This window comes from Otolemur garnettii, unplaced genomic scaffold (assembly GCF_000181295.1).
Source record: "Otolemur garnettii isolate 467f Iridium unplaced genomic scaffold, OtoGar3 scaffold00087, whole genome shotgun sequence".
NCBI classification, from domain to species: Eukaryota; Metazoa; Chordata; class Mammalia; order Primates; family Galagidae; genus Otolemur; species Otolemur garnettii.
The window spans coordinates 3,388,807-3,402,922 of NW_003852482.1; the positions used below are offsets into that span (position 1 = coordinate 3,388,807).

Consider the following 14,116-nt stretch of genomic DNA (forward strand, 5'->3'; position numbering starts at 1 on the left):
TCGTCGGCAGCCATGGACACCAAACATTTCCTGCCTCTCGGTGAGTACTCGCCGGGCCGGGCCGGGGATCGGGGCCAGAGCCGTGGCCAGGGCTGGGGCCCGGGCGGGGGGGTTGTGGAGGGGTGCGTTCGGCCCGGCCGCCCTCGGACACCGCACCCCCGCCGGCCTTCGGGAGAGTTCGGGCGCCCGGCCCTTTTGGGGGTCGGCCCGGGGCAACTTTTCCTTGGGCCCGGGCGGGCGGGGAGGGGGCGAGGGCAGCGGGCGGCCCCTGGCCTGCGCCGGGCTGGACTCGGCTGGGGCGCGAGAGTGGGCAGCGGGCTGGCGGTGGAGCTGGGGTGGGCAGGTTCGCTTGGGATGAAGGGGTCCCTCAGCGCTGGCGTCGGCCCTGTGCTCCGCGCGCCCGCAGGCAGCTCTGGAGCCCAGCTCCAGCCCTGCTGCGCAGGAACCGGGCCTGAGCAGGAGGAGCAACTTCTGCGCTCGATGGCTCCCGGTCTCTCTGGCCCCAGGACCCGACGGCGCGCTGGGGCCCGAGTGGACTCTGCGCAGCCTGCCCGTCGGGCTGCCGTTTCCAGCAGGCCGCTGCTGGCTGGTGGGTGTGTGCCTGCTGAGGGAGCAGACTGGGACCCCATTCTTTCCCTAAAGCAGGGGAACCCGGCTGGGCAGAGTCATCTAGGGGCCGCTTGAACAGGAACATCAAGCCTCAGAAGGCCCCATTCGCCCCTCACTTTGGCACTCTGCGTGTTCTCTGGGGCTGGTTCTACATTTGAGGGGAGGACAGAGGAAGGAGGGTCAGTCTTACTCTTCTTCGGCTGCTATCCCGGCCAGGAGTGTGCTAGCCCCAGACTGCCCGCCAACTTTAGTACCTGACCTTTGTAGGAGAAGGAGGGGGCCTGACTAAGGGCCCCCACCTAGTGCCCTCCCTAGGGTGTGGAAGCCAGTGAGAGGCAGGGAGGGTAAGACTTTATAAATGTGCTCCAGGAAGGATATTAATTTGGTGGCGGGACGGCAGCCAGGCTGTCAGCGGGGTGAAGGATCTGTGCTGAATGGAAATTAAAACAGCTGATTGTGAGTGAAGCCCACTGACTACAGCCCCTCCTCCCTACCCACCCCACTGCAGTATGGGGTGCAGTTTGGCCACCCTAGGAGGTGTTCAGAACCCAGCATGGGTGCAGGGATGTTTGGTGAGAGTGGGACAACCAGGGGAGCTGGCATAGAGTTAGCCCCCGTGGGAGTGATAGAGACGGTTTGAGCACCCAGCCAGCCAGCTTCAGGGTGTAAGTGTGGGGGTTCCAAGTCTGTCACATCTTGGAAGATGCACTCACTCCCTATGTCCTCTCCTTTCTCTGATGGAGACCTTGGTGGAGACCTGGGTGATATCCTTGGATGAGCTGTGGAGCTCCAGCCTCCAGGGTGGGTACATGTCCCCATTTTGCAGATGGAAAAACTGGCTGGGAGAGGCTGAGCTCTGACAGTCCGCCAGGCTACCAATTGGTGGATTTGGAATTTGAGCCTCCAGCCTGGAGTGCTGGTGTGAGACGAGAAAAGAAAGCTGAGTTAGTTGTCTGTGACTTAGGGCCAGGCCTACTGTGAGGCTGGCTGGGGCTTCTGTGCGGAACCGTGGCGTCTTCTTTGCTCCATGGGAGCCTTGTTACACCTGCACGCGTGCGCGCGCGCGCGCGCACACACACACACACACACACACGCACGCGCGCTTGCGCACAGAGTTGGGCTCGCCCAGAGGACCCCTTCTGGAACAAGGATGCCCCAGCGCATTATCTGGCCACACTTTTGCTGGGTACTGGGAATGCAACAAGTCTCTGTTCCTAATGGCCCTGGAGGAACAGGGCTAGACCTGGGAGTTAGCCCACATAGGGTCAGGGAACAAGGGTGCCTAGGCCACAGGGTGGCTGTCTCGGAATCCCTGTGCAAAGGAGAGATTGTGACTCCCGGCCACTGCCCCAGGAACTGTGATGAATGCTCCCCTACCATGAGGAGGCTGGGCGTTTTCTGTTCTTGGTCTCCCAACTGGCCGATGGCCTCCCAGGCAGCCCACGCCCTGGGGCTGAGCAGAGAGTCCTAGGCTCTGATTACATTTTATTTTTTCTAAGCTTGTGACCTGCTCTGAAGTCCAGTGCAGTTGAAGGTCCATTTAAGCGGCTACTTGCCTAAGCCCTTTTGTCAACACAGCCTAATCCCTGCTGGGGGGTGAGTGTTGGAGAGCCAGGCTCGTCCTGGTGGCTAGCCGCCTGGGTCAGGCCTGGAGCTGCTGTGAAGGCTCAGCTGCCCCACCAATTTTGGGGTCTGGGGCAGAGAGGGCTTCTTCCTCCCAGCATTTCGCTACCACTGGGCTTGGGGCTGGGGAGGCTTCTAATCACAGCCTGCTGAGCTGCCCAGTGAAGGCAGGGAGGGATGAGGGACTGTCTGCCCTGTGCCTGTTGTGGAGAAGGCCCAGCTGGTGGGACTCAGACTGAGTCTGCAAAATTCAAAGGTCTCAGACCATACCAGATCCTCTCTGCTGCTAGTGGCCCATTTGTGCAAGGAGAGCAGGTGGCCAGTGGCTGACCACCCTTGCGGGATACTCAGGGACCTGAATGACCCTATAGCCCGGGTGAGGGGCTTCTGGTAACATAGAGCCCTGGGGACCCAAAATAGAGCACATTCCGGGGCCTCCCGAAATAACAGGGTCACGTGACTCCCAGAAGGCTGGGCTTGGAGTCCAGCTCAGGCCTGACGAGGCAGTTCGTGTCTCAGCCTGGCACTGCCCACTGTGGGGGCATTAGTTTTGGTAAACTCTGGAGGGGGCTTTGTTTGTTGACTGGGAAGTGTCAGGGTGAGAAAAACGGCCTGGTCTCACCATGGCTGTGGCTTTTCTGGCCCGTATCCTTGCTTAGGGCTGGCTGCTGTACCTTGGCCCAAGCGTGCAGTCCCAACCCCTCTGCCCAGTCATGGGTGGGCTGAGCTGGTCCCCCAGGCAGGAGGTGCTGAGTACTCTGGGGTAGGTGGGGTGTCAAGTCGCACCAGCAGCTCGGATCACATAGGGGTGGCTGCCGTGGGCTGATTCCCGGCTCCACCAGCGGCTCTTTCAGCTGTGCCTTTCCTTCAGGACTGGTGGGTCTTCATCCTGAGGCCCCTCTGACTCTGTCCCTTGGCCTCTTCCCCAGAGTCAACTCTCCCATACCTTCTTTGGTACTGGGGGACATTGCTATTGGTGGTTGTCACTTTCTCTTGGCAGAGGGTGCCTGGAGGGTTTGTTGGACAACTACCGTGCAGGCGAAGATGGAGTGATCAGGGTGCATCCCTTTGTCCCTGGGGGCTGGCCGTGTACAGGGGGGTGGACTCTGGCATTGAGAGAGGGTAACATAGACCTCAGCTGCATATAAGGTGGTGTGGGGGTGGGGTGAAAGTCTTAAATGTCTACCTAGAGCCAGCTGAGGCTGCCTGGGGAGTTTCGTTTTTTTGGGTGGCATCCAGTCTTACCGTGGCTTGAAGTTTCAGGGCCAGAGCCTTGAGTGGGGAGAAGGCCTGGTCCTTTGGAGAAGATGCCTCCCAGGCCTGGCTCTGCTGTCCCAGCAGACACAGAGCAGAAGCCTCACACTGGTTCAGAGCTGGGGATTCACAAACTAAGACCTGTCCCTCCTTCCCTTCTCTGCTGGGCTGGAAGTTTGTTGGTTTCAGTTGGTTTGGTGGCCAGGCCTTGAGGTGTCCCATTAATTCAGCAGTTCTCAACCTGTGGGTCATGACCCCTTTGTAACAATGAAAATACATCTTGCATATCAGATATTTACATTACGATTCATAACAGTAGCAAAATTACATTTATGAAGTAGCAACAAAAATAATTTTATGGTTGGGGGTCACCACAACATGAAGAACTGTATTAAAGGGTAGTGGTATTAGGAAGGTTGAGAACCCTTGCACTAATGGGTCTGTTTCCAAGGGAATTTGGCCACTGGCTGGGTCAGGAATGGGGCTAGGGCCTGTAGCCTTGAGAGCCTGGGAGTCTGGACTGTGGCTGGTGGGGCTAATGTCCATTTGGGGACCACTTTGGGGGACCTCTGTCCTGATGCTTATTAGGCAGGTGGGTTTCACCTGTAGAGGGGTGGGGACAGAGAGCCCCTCCGTCCCGTCCTTCCCCTTCTTCCACCCACCTACTTGCAGCATTTGCATTTTCCAGAGGTCAGTTCCATCATTCTCTTTGCTCCTTCTCCTTCTGGCCCTTTGTCACTGCTCATCCACACCCAGCTAACCCAGCTGTCCCTGGAGTGGGGGATAGTGACAGAGGGATCCCAGGACTGGCATCTTCCTTGAAGAGGCTCCCCCTGGCTGTGTCCTGTTGCTTGGCTGGTGGTCATGCTGAGGTCAAGTCCTTTGGCCTTGCCTGTATGGCCTGCCCTTTGATCTCTCTGGGCCTTGGCTGTCCATCTATAAAATGGATGCATTCATCGGCTCCCAAGGGTGCTGGGGAAGGCAGCCTGCTGTGTTGCAGACTGGCTGGGAATTGGAGGAGCTCCATTTGTGGGGTGTGTCTCCCTGTTTCCGAAGGCGAGGGCTGTGGCCTGATCCTCCCTGGGCCTTCTGCTTGGATCAGGGTGGGGCCAGATCTCTCGTGTTGAACCCAAACCAGGCCACAAGGATTGCAGGTGCTGTCAGGTGTAGAAGCAGCTTGGGGGAGAGAGGGAGGGAGGGTGCGGACCAACAGTGAAGTAGCCCCTCCTCTGGGTGGAGGCCTGCCCTGGGACCGGCCCTGCTAAGGGGACTCTTCCTAAAGGCCTGAGGAGGTGGGTGGGGCGAGGGACTGCGCCTTTGCACACCCACCTGAGCCTGGTGCGAGATGTTCTGAGCAGTTGTGCCCCAGTGCCTCACAGACAGGGAAATTGCACCCTAGAGTTACAAAGCAATTGTCTAGCTCAGCAGCTGAATGGGCGTGAAATGGAGCAGAAAGCAGCTAAGTAAAATTGGCCAGGCTCTCGTCGGGGAGAGGGGTACAGGCTCGCATGCAAGGCCTGAGTGTGTGCATGCTCACACTCGGACACATGCACGCGCGCACACCCTCGCCTGGCCCTGCCTGCTGCCCTGTTGGGTGCTGGCCTCTCCCCAGCCAGACTGCTCCAGGTATGCAGTGGAGTGCTGTAGTCCCTGCTGGTTTTGTCTACCCCTTTATGCTAAATCTCTCCCAACCTGTCAGGACCGTCGCCTGTACAGAGAGTGCCCGCTGTATACCAGGTCCTTGTGTTCAGACCTTGGGAGCGGGGGCTTCACAGAGACGAGCCCACATCATGGATGGGGAAATTGAGCCCCACATGAAGGGGGCTCTGTGCTCTGCTGTTGTGCCTCCATGTGGTTCTTTCTGCTTTTTCTCAGGATATTGATTTTGGGGAGTTAGCCCTGAGCTCCACCTGGTCAGAACCTGTCCTAGGCCCTGTCCCATAGTGAGCATCCTGGTTCCCTGGGAGCTATGCTTCTGGTCTGATAGAGGTCAAGGGCTTACTGTGTCAGCTCTGTTCTCTGGGCCTGGGGGTCTGAGCCCTGTAGGTCACTCTTGGCTGATGGTACGTAGGCTGGGAGAGTCCCCACCCGACTGGGAAGCTGTAAATGAGGTGAGCAGCCAGAGGCACAGCCTGGAGACCCCATGCCCTGGCACCCACCTCCTCACCCTGCAAGGGAGGTGCTGTGTGGCAGCCTCGGGGAGCAGATGGGTGAGGATGGCCATACTGGGCACCCAGGGCAGGGGCACGGTTATCTCTGTGGTCCCGCCTCCACCACATGCATATCACATATGTGCATGCACATACACACACAGAGCCCCACTCCGCCAGTGCACACAGTGGCCTGAGAAAGTCCCGAGCCTGCGCGGGGTGGGGGGTGGGGGTGGGCCTTGGGCTACATGTGGCTTAGGGAGAGCCTGCTGGGTGCTGGTGCTGGTGCTGGGCTGGTTCTACACCCATGGAAAAGGACGGTTTCTGTTGGAGCCTTTCTGGGCTGGGCTTTGAAGGAGAGGGAGGGTTGTGATAGGTGGCGGAGTACCCAGAGGCAGGGACTAGGCACAAAGGCCCATAGCAGGGGTAGGGTGGGGTGGTGAGACTGGGGAGGGTGGAGCGGGAGGTTGGTGGTCCTGGGAGCCTGGAGACTTCGTGTCTTGGAGTGGTAGTCTTTATAGTTGGAATTGGGCCGCCAATACAGTGTATGGGGGTGCTAGAGGTAGTGAGGTGAGGGCCAGAGGAGGAGGCGCTACCCTCTGGCTCCCTGTGGCTGGCGCTGGTCCCAGGCAGGCCTGGGACCCCTGTGAGTGGCCATCTACCCTTGGCCTGGCTAGGCCTGGCTAGTTTGGCAGTTTGGGTTGGCCCAGAGACCCCCTGAGCACAGGGATGGAGACGAGTCTTTCCCCAGCCCCACCAGCTCACATTCCTCCCAGGACTGAGGTTGGGGGCAGGCTGCTGGTGGGGAAGAGGGGTAGCCAGGCCTCCAGGGGTCAAGGCAGGGACCCTGAGGGTGTGGTAGAGACCAGACTTTGGGGCTGGGGAACAGGACATTGGGGATCCTTAGGGGGTGGCAGATCCTTTGAGGGTCTCAGTGTGAGGAGATAGCCTGAGGGGCGTCAGCTGCTGAGCCTGTCCTCAGTGTGAGGAGATGACCTGAGGGGCGTAGCTGCTGAGTCTGTCCTCAGTGTGAGGAGGGGCGTCCTGCTGAGTCTGTCCTCAGTGTGAGATGACCTGAGGGGCGTCGCTGCTGAGTCTGTCATTGCTGCTGAGCCTTTGGCTCTGAGCTCCCCCTGCGACAAGACTCTGCCTGCTGAGGCGGGGAAGCCAAGGGGAGCCCTTAGCCCGACACCTTGCTTCTGGGGTGGCCCAGAGCCTGCCCCTGGCCTCACTGCACTGCTGTCGGTCCATTGGAACAGCAGTGTTTTCCAGCCAGGTTTCAGCATCCCCAGAGGTGTCCAGGGCCTGGGGCTGGTGGGATAGGTGTCAGTGCAGCTACTGCCAGCCTCAATCTGGAGCCTCCAGCGCTGAGGGGAGGGGAGAGTGGGTTGGGCCTGGGCCAGGCTGTGTGTAAATTCTCCAGCCATTGTGGATAAACCCTGGAGTTCAAAGCCAGCCCCGGGTGCAGCCGCAGGGCTGTAATGAGGTTACTGATTCAACAGGCTTCCTGGTGCTGCCACCCAGAACCAGTGGAGCTGGGGAGCCCAGGGAGGATCTAAGTATCCCATAATTGACTAATTTAGCTTAAGTGTCCAACTGGCCCCTGGTGGAGGTCAGGCAGTGACAGCCCAGGTGGCTGGAGCTGCTTTGCACATGGGCTCTCACAGCTGCCTGATCCAAGCCCCACTTCACCAGACCACCCTCTGCCCTTCCCAGGCCTTCTTTCTCCTGCCTGGTTCATCCCACTGTCGCTGTCGGGTCTACTGGCTCTCTGCCTAACATTGCTCAGTTTCCCCACACTTGAGGGCTGTAGGTGGCACGCGCCTGTGCTGGCTTCAGGGGTCAGCGGGCAGTGCAGTGCTTGCTGGGCACACACTTTGGATGTGGATCCCCTGGTTTCCTGTCTCCGAGGTGTCCTGAGGGCAGGGCCTCCTGACCCCTGAGGTGTGGGTGCTCCTGCAGCCCCCTACACAGCCCTGTAGGAAGCACTCGCTGATTCAGGAGTGGGACATCTCTTCTGACCATCCATGGTGGCCGCAGCCAAGGGGCTGGTCTCCAGTGAAACCAGCCTGGTGTACAGAGGACCCACTTTCCTGGCTGTTTGCCCCTCAGAAGCAAGGCTGGGCTTTGGGCAGCTTTATCAGTGACTGCTGTGCTGAGAGCCTGAATGCAGCAGTGTCTGTGTCCAGAGCTGTCCCTGGAGTCAGCTCTCTGTGTGGTGGACGCTGCCTTCCTCCCAGCTTGCTGTATGTCCTAGGCGGGGCCCTTACCCTCTTTGGGCCTCAGTTTCCCTGGGATCTTTTGGCAGTCAGAGGCCTCTGTGTTCCTGTCCTGGCACGTTGGCTTTGTTCTGGTGTGCTGGTGGCTATCTGGGTGGGGGGCAAAGCTGGGGACCAGCTTGTAGGAAATGGCCTTGTGCCCCCCTGGCTGAGGGGGACAGGTATTGGGCTGGGGTGGCACCAGGGTCCCTGGAGAATAGGAAGCTGCAGGCTGTCAGCCAGAGTTGGGTATATGGTGACCCCGGCTGGGCCTGGCTCAGGGTTTAGGCTGGATGTGCTATGGTGAAAATACTTCTAGGGTGGGCAGCATGTAAGGGGGAAATAGTGGCCTTTAGGAATAGGAGTAGGGTAGCAGAGCAGAGTCCTTGGGGGCCACAGATGAGTGTGGACAGTCCCGTTGCCAGCTACTGCTAAAGGACAGGCTGGCCTCTTTTCTCCCTGGGCTCTGCTCTTCCCTGCCTGGGACCTTCTGTGGCTCCCCATTGCCTCAGCATGAAGGCCCGGCCTCTATCTAGAGTCAGGCAGCCCTGTAGCCTCTCTTGCCTCATCAAGTACCTCTCACTCTCCCCCTGGCTTTCTCATGTCTGAACATGTTAGAGAGGTCGGCTACTCCATGGGATGAGTGAGTGCTCCCTCTGAGTCATGGGTTGTGTGGCCCCGGGCTAGCACCTTCTCCTCTCTGTGCCTCACTTGCCTCACCTGTAAATTGCCTGGGGGAGTCAGAGGAGGTGGTGTTGTAGTTGGGTTTTGAGGGATGAGTAGGAGTTTATTTGGTGGGTTGTGGGATAGGAACCAAAGAAGAAAGAATGAGTGGACTCACTTTAGGAAGATTTGGCCCTAGCCAAGGGTATGGGAGAGATTACCCAGGTGGGCCTGTGTGTGGGTCCTCTCTAGGGGTTTCTGAAGGATTGGACTGTGTGGCCAGGCTCCCATAGCCTACCCCTTGCTGGCAGGGTTATGGTTTGTGTACGTGGGGGGTGTGGCCGGCTGTTCTGGGAATAATTAACCCTGTGAGAAGCTAAGGCTGGGAGTGGGCCTGGCTGTGGCTGGTGGTCCCTAGCTGTCCTGATGTCCCCTCTTCTTCCTGGCTCCTGGTCTGGAGGGGGGCCTGTACTGGTTCACATGAGCCTCCAACTTGGGGCTCTAGCTCCCCAGGTTGAGTGGCTGTTATGTCCTTTCTGGATGGGGTTCCCTTCCCCACCAGCCTGTGTGCCCCACATCCTTGGTCTCTCTCTGCTTCTTCCAGTGGGCAATTCTGGGCGTCGTCTGCCTGGGTGTCCCAGGTGAGTGACGGCTGCCTGCCAGCTCCATGCTGTGTCCCTCCCTGCAGAGAGGAAAACAGCTCTGACCAGGACCAGAGTCCATGGGAGGCGGTGGAGCCGCCCCACCCCACCCCTGTTGCTGGACTTTCTGCTGGGATCAAGGTCGAGGAGGAGGGCTGAGAGGTGGAGCCTTAGTTGCTGGGTGCCTGGACAGTCTGGGCCTAGGTGGTGGCGGGTGAGCCTGGGGTGGGCAGCGCTGTCTGTGGCCACCCTTCTCTGTCTCCCTTGGCACAAGATCAAGGGCACCAGCCCTTGTCCCCTGAGTCTGGGATCCAGGGAGAGGTCCCCGAGAGGCTGCGTGGAGGAAATGGTCTCTAGACTCCTAGACCTCTGGACTGAGGGTGTTGGCACGCTTCGGGCATCAGCCTGTTCCATTCCCTTTCTGCCACATGAACTTTGTGACTCGGAGTGTGTTACTTCCTTCCTCTTTATCTTGGTTTCCTCATTTGTAAAATGGAAGGAAGGAGGTTCGATGGACCTGGAGGTGGGAAGTACGTGGCTGCTGGGCTGTTGGGCTGCTGGCTTCTGGCCAGGACTTTGGGCCGGCAGCACTAGAGGGGCGCAGCTCTTGCTGCCCGGAGGCTTCCTCAGCATGGGGCCGGTTCCCCCCACCCCCCAATCAATGGTAGTTGGCTCATGGGTCTTGTTTGCTGCTGATTCTGCAGTGCCAGCACCTCAGAAGCATCTTGAATGTTTGTCGAATGAATTAATGCTCCAACTGGTTCTCCTTCAGCGCCCCCCCCAGGTCCAGAAATGTGAGAGGGTGAGCTTGCTCCTCACAAAATTGATGGTTTTTTTTTTTGAGACTGAGTTTCCCTTTGTTGCCCTGGATAGAGGCGTCACAGCTCACAGCAACCTCAAACTCTTGGGCTCAAGTGATCCTCTTGCCTCAGCCTCCTGAGTAGCTGGGACTACAGGCCCCTACCACAGCGCCTGGCTATTTTTAGAGACGGGTCTCACTCTTGCTCAGGCTGGTCTTGAACCTGTGAGCTCAGGCAATCCACCTGCCTCAGCCTCCCAGAGTGCTGGGATTACAAGCGTGAGCCACCGGGCCTGGCCACAAAGTTGATTTTTAATTGTTACCATCACTTGAGCGTCTTCCTCCTGGGGGGCTGTCCAACTTCCAGGAAGGGGGGTCCCGCTGTGTGTCTAGCCTAGTGCTGGCAGTAGATGGGAGACTCTGGGAGTGGACACCAGGACCCTGTCCTTGAGGTGTCCTCAGGCTGGCTGGAATCCTGGGGGCCCTGTCAGAGAGGCTGAGGCCAAGGCTGCAGGGGTATGTGCCCCACCCCTGCTCAGTCCCTTGAGGTGCAGCTGCTGCTGTCAGGGCCTGGTTTCCCTGGCCTCAGTCTCCCAGACTCAGAGAGGGAGGTCCTGGACCTACATGCCTGCCTGTGTGTGGACCTGGCCCCTCCTTCCTGCTCAGTGAGCTGAGTTGAGACTTGTTGGCTGTATGGGGGGTTGAGGCAGCCAGGAGGGTAAGAGCAAATCTCCCACCTGCCTACTGTCCACCTGTGTGTTCACACCCATCTGGCTCCCACTGGCCACTGGGAAGCAGAGCTGAGCCAGGCTCAGCCTTCAAGGGGAGGAGAGTGGTGCCTGGGGCCTGGGAGGGACCCCACTGCTACCACTGGACAGGGCGTAACCTTGGACCAGATATGTTTAAACCTGTTTGGGCCTTAGTTTTCTTATCTATAAGAGAGCGCTGACCTCCATCTGGGGTGGAGATCGTGTGAGTGTGGTGTGGGAGGTATACTTACAGGCAGAGGGGACCCAGGAAGCATCATCAGTTCAACCTGGCGTGGGCTGGGCCTTCTGAACTGGGTCATGGAGGATGAGCAGGAGTTTGCATGGGAACACCAGTCTCTATGCGCTCACACCTGTGTTTCGGCTCTGTGCCATGAGGCTTCCAGGGAAGAGCTCCCTGAGGCTGATGTTTCTGTGTCTAAGCTACCAGTGTGCCTTCTGCCATGGGCTCTGGCTCCAAGACCCTGGGTGTTCTTGTAGTGAGATGTCTCCAGCATTGCATCTGACCACAGCTTGAACGAGGGAGGAGTGTACCCCTTGAACTCCAAGGAGAGATGAGGTGGGCCTGTTTCATTTGGCTACACTAACTGTCCGCCAGCCCTGAAGGTGCCAGGAAGACATACAGGGCTGCTGTGTTACCAGTGCTCAAGGGGTGCCCCACCCCCACCCAGAGCTGCTCTGATGACGGATAGTCCTGCTTTCCCAGGGCTGCCAGGCTCATGGGGGAAACAGGTCTCCAGGTGGTCGAGGGGATTTGGGGCTCATGAAGGGTGGGAGGGAAATGTGAGGTGGGGCTGCAAAAGGGATGGCAGCATTGGGCAAGAGTGTAGGTGGCACTGAGCAGAGGGTGCTGGTGAGCAGCTCCCCTAGAGCTCCTCTGACAGCCAGGGCGGTTGCCTACCCAAGGTGTTGGCCAGTGAGTGAGGGGTGGGGGTGGGATGGGGTCAGAGGGCAGGGTCCTGTGCATGCCCAGTGAAGGCTCTGCTATTGCCTGGAGGCTGTGACCATAGGGTCAGGATGGTGGATTTAAAATAGGAGTGACAACGAGGAGTGTCTAGGGTCCCCTTGAGGCCTCCAGAGCTTTGGCCTGAGCACCTGGATTCTGTGTAGAGAGCAGGTCTTGGGGGCCACATGGGATGCACAGAGCCCAGGCTATGTGTGCCCCCATGGAGGAGGCTGGGTGGGCAGCATGTGTGCAGAGTCGGGAGAGGCCTGAGCCTGGAGGCCAGAGGAGGTTGGAGAGGAGGTGCTGGGGTGGCCCAGCTTGGGGGCGGGACCTATCCCTGCCTCTCCATGCTCAGGGCTGCATGGAGGTGGCCTGGTTCCTGCTGGGGAGGCTTGTGCCCTCTGTCTGAGGGCTCCCTGGACACAGAGCCATAGTGCTGGGCCCGTGAAGCCGCATGGTTGGAGCCTCGGCTTTACCCTAAGAAGAGGGGGGTGGCCTGGCTGTGCTGTGGTGCGGCCCCAGCTCAAGGTTTCTGCTCTCTGATGCAGCCTTGTGTAGCAGGGGGCACTGAGAGTGGCATGGGTGTCTGAGATTGCCAGCTAGCAGCCCACTGGTCTGGAGGCAGTGCTCTTGGGGAATCTCACTGGACCTGGGGACAGGGCAGTGAGCACCGACATGTGGCTGTCCACGACGCAGGATGATCTCTGCAGCACAGTTGCCCTGCCCAGCCTGCCTGTGTTCTCTGTGGGCCTCCCTCAGGCTGGACGGGGGGTGGGGTGGGGGGGTGGGAGCAGTGCATGGGACATGGCCACCAGAAGGCCTTTGATCCCTGCCGACTTACTCCTGGCTTCCCTCCTGGCTTCCCGGGGCTGATGTGGGATGTATGTGGTTTATAGAGAAAAAAATGCCTTAGTGTTTAAAGGGCCCTCTGGTGTCAGGGCATGATGGAGTCCTCCTGCCTTCAGGACACATGGCCACTTCTGGCTCCTAATTGATGGGCCTCCAGCCCAGGTGACGCCCTGGGCCCTCTAACCTGGGCTGGTGTCCCCCGGAACACGGGGTCACAGGTGAAGTCGCCAGCAGCAGTAGCTGAGTGCTCAGAAGAGGCGTGTCCCTGAATGTCTAGCTATAACCATGGTGGGCAGTCTGAGTATTGGGGGCTTCTCTGCCTACAACCAATTGCCAGGACTTATCTGCATGTGGGCAGTTATTGTGTGTCCCTTGCTGGATAGCAGGGACGCTCACGCTCAGCTGACTGGGCCGGGGAGGGGATGGCTCCTGGCGTCCACGCGGCCTGGATGTGCCTGATAAGCTGTGAAGCTGTTAGTGGAGGGGCAGCCAGTGCCTCCACCCCCTCAGCCCAGACATCGCTCTGCCTGGCCCTGTGGGTAGCAGAGGGGTTTTGGGGGGTCCCTTCCAGAGCTCAGAGGTCCCTCCAGGACTCTGGAGATGGCTGCCTAGTGCCTCCCTCCCTGCTGACACCCCCACCATGCAGCTGAGTTTCCTGCAAGCCCCCAGGTTTCCTTGGCTGCCTTTGGGAGAACAAGGAGGTAATTGTTGTCACACTGTTGTCTGTCTCCCGTCTGGGCTCCTTGCTTGGTGTTTGGCAGTCGTGCCAGCGGAGACCTGGGGACTCAGAGCAGGACCTGGGCACTGGACTGAATGCCAGCTGGGGCTGGTGGAGTCACCTACCCAGAGCCAGCCCAGGGACCTGGAGGCCCGAGGGGTTCAGGGTCCTGTCAGTGTGTGCCTTGTTTCTGAGGACCATTTGGTGCTCTTGGTCTGGCTCAGAGGCCCTGCAGGCTGAAAGGCTGGGCCAGGGTGGGGGTGTGCTGCCCCAGGCTGTATTCTTTCTTCCCTGCCTGGCCCTTAGGGCCGCACTGTCCTTCCCAGACCCTTCCTCAGGCACTTGGAACCAGAACCACTGGGAGTGAAGGGAGTGGCCTGTTCACTTGTGAGGCCAGGTTCCCCTCAAAGAGTGTATGTGTAAGCCTATGTATGCATGATTATGTGTGTGTCTGTGTGTGCATGAGCCTGTACGTGTGTGAGTCTGTGCATCTTTGTGTGTATATTACATGTATGTCTGTGCGTGTGTGAGCCTGTGCATCTCTGCGTGTATATTACATGTATGTCTGTGCATGTGTGAGTCTGTGCATCTCTGTGCGTATATTGTATGTATGTCTGTGTGTGTGTGGGCCTGTGCATCTCTGTGCGTATATTATATGTATGTCCATGCGTGTGTGAGTCTGTGCATCTCTGTGCGTATATTGTATGTATGTCTGTGCGTGTGTGAGCCTGTGCATCTCTGTGCGTATATTATATGTATGTCCATGCGTGTGTGAGCCTGTGCATCTCTGCGTGTATATTACATGTATGTCTGTGCGTGTGTGAGCCTGTGCATCTCTG

General features: G+C 58.7%; 1 protein-coding gene across 1 annotated transcript in view; it reads left to right on the forward strand.

Moving 5' to 3' along the window:
- Positions 1–6: 6 nt before the first annotated feature.
- The window catches only part of RXRA (retinoid X receptor alpha), a 99,152-nt gene continuing 85,042 nt past the window's right edge, over positions 7–14,116 (forward strand). The window contains exon 1 of the mRNA XM_012808290.1: positions 7–40. Coding sequence (XP_012663744.1) covers positions 13–40 — 28 coding nt within the window. The 5' untranslated portion in view covers positions 7–12. The remainder of the gene's footprint in view (positions 41–14,116) is intronic.